This window comes from Plectropomus leopardus, unplaced genomic scaffold (assembly GCF_008729295.1).
Source record: "Plectropomus leopardus isolate mb unplaced genomic scaffold, YSFRI_Pleo_2.0 unplaced_scaffold2343, whole genome shotgun sequence".
Taxonomy (NCBI): Eukaryota; Metazoa; Chordata; class Actinopteri; order Perciformes; family Serranidae; genus Plectropomus; species Plectropomus leopardus.
The window spans coordinates 1-4,116 of NW_024625414.1; the positions used below are offsets into that span (position 1 = coordinate 1).

Here is a 4,116-nt window from a genome sequence, read left to right on the forward strand (position 1 = left end):
TTTATTATTATTATTATATTACAATGTTTTTTGAAAAGTGCATTTTGTGCGCAGTTCTGACAACATATCCTTTAAATATTTTCCCTTCAAAGAACGAATAATTACAGTAACTGAACGTCGTCATCAGATCAGAGAAAACATCATTGTTTCAAATCCCTGATTTTATTTTGAAGGTCCCCTGCTTTCTCTTCCTGTCCCCAGGTATCTTTCCGTGTGGAGTTTGAGTTCAGCCGTTCTGTCTTCCTGGATCACGCACGGGTCGTCATGGCAACCAGCAGGTGAGACAGCTGACGTCACTCTGACATGTGACACATTTATTTCAGTGTTTGTTTGGGGAGGAGGAAGAAAATGAGGATAAAGTTATAACGTCCTCACGAAAAGCCAATTAAATTCGAATCGAATAATATGATAATAATCCTGCAGCGACCTTTAATTAGCATCGACGGTATTATTGTGATTAATCAAATTTTTAACACATTTCTTTTTAGGATGTTTCTCTGATTTCAGGAAATTTCTTGGATTTTAGGACTATCTTTATCTGAGGACAATCTTTTATAAGCGTAAACTAGACTGTTGTTGCCATTAATCATATTTTTAGCACATTTCTAGGATTTTAGGATGTTTCTCTGAATTTAGGAAATTTCTCCGATATAAGTTTGTTTGTCTGATTTTACGACATTTCTAAGATTTTAGGATTTTAGGACTATCTTTATCTCAGACTTTTATAGGCGGAAACTAGACCGTATTATTGCAATTGATTAATTTTTTAGGACATTTCTTGGATTGTACGATGTTTTCAGGATATTTTGAGACTTTTCCATGGTTTTAGGACATTTCCAATATTTTAAGACATTTCTAAGATTTTTGGACATTTAGGATTTTAGGACTATCTCTATCTTACAGCACAGACGTGTGGATGAGTGTTTGAGGAGCTGCAGTGTATAAAGATAAAAAATGATTACGTCATGTTTGGATTTTAATTTCAACTAAATAAAGTATTTGTACATTTTTGGTTGTCATTTGCTAAATTCTGCCTTTATTAAAAGTTCAAGATGATGTGCGATGAGTGTTCTCACAAGTCTGTGTGTGTGTGTGTGTGTGTGTGTGTGTGTGTGTGTTTGTTTATCAGCGAGGGAGAGGAGGGTTACCCAGACGACAACACCAATGACATCTTCCTCCCTTTGAAGTACCAAACCGACATCCTCTTCACCAGGTGAGCTGATCCTTCTGATAAAACTGTCGTGATGACAGGAAGCAGTTTATTTTTATTTTAAATGAATTAACCCTCTGAGAGCTGAGCACACTGCTTTGATTTCTTTCAAACACATGAGAAAAAGGCAACGAGCAGCTTAACAAGAAATGGCTCAAAAATTAGTAAAAAGTTTCAAGAATGTTTCCTGAAAATTAAAAAAAAAAACACAAAAATAAACCAAATTATCTTAAAAAGAAAAGAAAAAATAAAAAGTGTGTGTTTATATTATGATGATTTTTTTTCTTTGAAAAGTTTTGATTATTTTCTTTTCTTAAAAAAGATGTGGTGATTTTTTTTTTAGACATTTTTGGCTTTTTTAAATATTCCTCTAATTTTTGCCAATTTTTGTTCTTTTCAAAAATGTTGGGGGATTTTAAAAGAAAACATGCCTTCCCAACCTGCAGGCCAGGCATAATGACACCATTTATCAGCCATATATGTATATATATATTTCTGTTATGTCATTTTGAATGTATTCATTATGAGACATTTCTGGACATTTTTCCTTATTTTTGTTTTCATAATATCTAAAAACTTTCAGGTAATTTTCTTGTCACTTTGTCCTGTTTTATTATTTTACAGGACATTTCTTGTCGAGTTGCTCGTTGCCTTTTTTTTTCATGTTTTCAAACGAAATCAAACCAATCTTCTCAGTTTCCAGAGGTTTCACAGTTTGTGAAAGGCGTCTGAACGCAGCTCGATGAAACCGAAGTCGATCCGGGTTCTAAAGAGTTAATGCTTGAGATGTAGGTGAAGTATTGCAGTTAAAATTATCGCTCTGCTGCGTTTACAGATATTATTAATGCAGAAAATCAATAGTGCATCAGTGATGTGTGATTTTCTCAGATGTAGCTGATGTGAGATCAGAGTTTCAAAGCTCAGACTGACATATTTAACGAAACAAACGTACTCCTCCTACCAGAGACCCAAACCCTCCTCGGTTTGAAATCCGAGCAGACAGCTTCTCCTCGTCCTCCTCGTCCTCCTCGTCCTCCTCGTCCCAGGAGCAGACGGACAGCAGCTCTGGGACCTTTAACCTCACTTATTATGTGAGTTAAACAAACACCTTCACTTTGTTCAGGACAGTTTAAATATTGTCTCATTGTCCAATGGGACACACTGTAGAGCTGGGACATTCAACCTGCTTTGCTTGGGGGCCACTTTTACAAAATGACAGGGGCCAGTCACTGTGGCCCCATACATGTTTCTGGGATTTTAGCATGTCTCTTGGAGTTTATGACGTTTCAGGGGTTTTGGGACATTTCCAGGGTTTTGGGACATTTCCAGGGTTTTGGGACATTTCCAGGGTTTTGGGACATTTCCAGGGTTTTGGGATGTTTGTGGGATTTTCTGACATTTCTTCGGTTTTAGGTCTTCTCTAAGATTTTGGACATTTCTAGGGTTTTAGGCATTTTTAGGATTAGGACAGTTGTAGGATATAAACAAAACAAAAAATATAAAAATGAAATTGATTTTGCTCTTGAAAACAACTTTCTTTCACAAAAATGTGATTTTCCAGCTTTTTGCCCAAAATGTCTTTTTTTATTGAAAATGCACAAATTCAGATGTTGATAAAAAAGGAGCAGAAGAAGCCAGAATAACATGTTTTTTGTGTATGAAAGCTGAAGATCTGTTCTTTATCTTGATGTTTTCATTGTTCATATATTCAACTCTAATTATTTGGAGGTCTTGAAAGATTAGTAGCCTAAATATGAGAAAAAATGCTGGCACTGACTGGCAACTTAATAAAGATACTCTGGCAGGGAAAGAGTTAAACTGTATGTCAGATTATATATGGTTGTATTACTTGATATGTAAATAACTCAAAACGTGTTGAGACCTCGTCCATTTCCTTATTTATTCACACTGTCAACACTTTTTTGTGTGGTCGTCCCTGTATTTGTCCTCTGGTGTGACGTCGTTTTTCATGATAAGTTTTGATTGAGGGATCGAGATCTGCGCTGCAGCTGCGCCGGAGATCTTTCACACATAAAAACATCAAAATCCAAACTTTAAGATTGGCGTTCATTTTCCTGATCGCGTTCATGGAGATAAACTCTTGGATCAGAACTCTTGCACACAATTATTTTCTTATGTCAGAAATATAACTAATTGAATTTTTCCTGCAAAACAGAACAAAAGTCTTAAATGAATCTCAAACACAACACGCTCACTCGCAGTTTAACTCTTTAAGATTTTTTAAGGCTGAATCCTCAAAGGTGAAATCAGTACACTCAAAAATAGGATGGCAGTCTAATGTCGCATTTTTTTATCGCCAACTCTGTAACGCTGTGGTGTTGGAGGGGAGATAAAGCGTAGAAAAATAACGGGGACGTGTAAATCGTGACTTTTAGGGTCAACAGTGAGAGTTTTCAGCCAGTGTGTTTATTAACATGTTTGTCTTTGCTGCAGATCCAGAACCTGGGCATGTTCTCCGTGCAGGACGTCCTGTTCAGGGCCGACGTCTGGGCCGTGACCGCGCGGGGGAACCAGCTGGTCGACATCACAGACTCCAGCATCGAGCAGGTACCAGAACGATCGCCCGCAGACTCTGTCACAGAAAAAATCCCAGAATTATCACCGAGCGTTTTTCAGGTTTCTCTCGGTGAAAACTCACACAACATCTCCACAGTCAGCGCGGCTCACAGAAAACATGTTTTTGACCTTTGACCTTTGACCACATTCTAATGTGGACGTTTGTGCCAAATTTGAAGAAATTTTCTGGAGGCATTCTGGAGAAATAAGGGTCACTCTGGAATTCAGCACAGTTAGCGTCTCCAACATAAAACTATTTTATTTTGTTTTTATTTTCACATAAAAAAAACCTTAATTACTAATCAGTTTTTATTATTAATACTAATATA

The 4,116-nt window shown here is 36.8% G+C and overlaps 1 protein-coding gene across 1 annotated transcript; it reads left to right on the forward strand.

The window, feature by feature from the left end:
* Positions 1-201: 201 nt before the first annotated feature.
* LOC121966188 (integrin alpha-11-like) lies at positions 202-3,778 on the forward strand (the record flags this gene model as incomplete). Its single annotated transcript, XM_042516297.1, has 4 exons — positions 202-278; positions 1,130-1,213; positions 2,175-2,301; positions 3,665-3,778. Coding segments are annotated over 4 exons (402 nt in total), but the record flags the coding sequence as incomplete, so codon positions are not given.
* Positions 3,779-4,116: the final 338 nt, after the last annotated feature.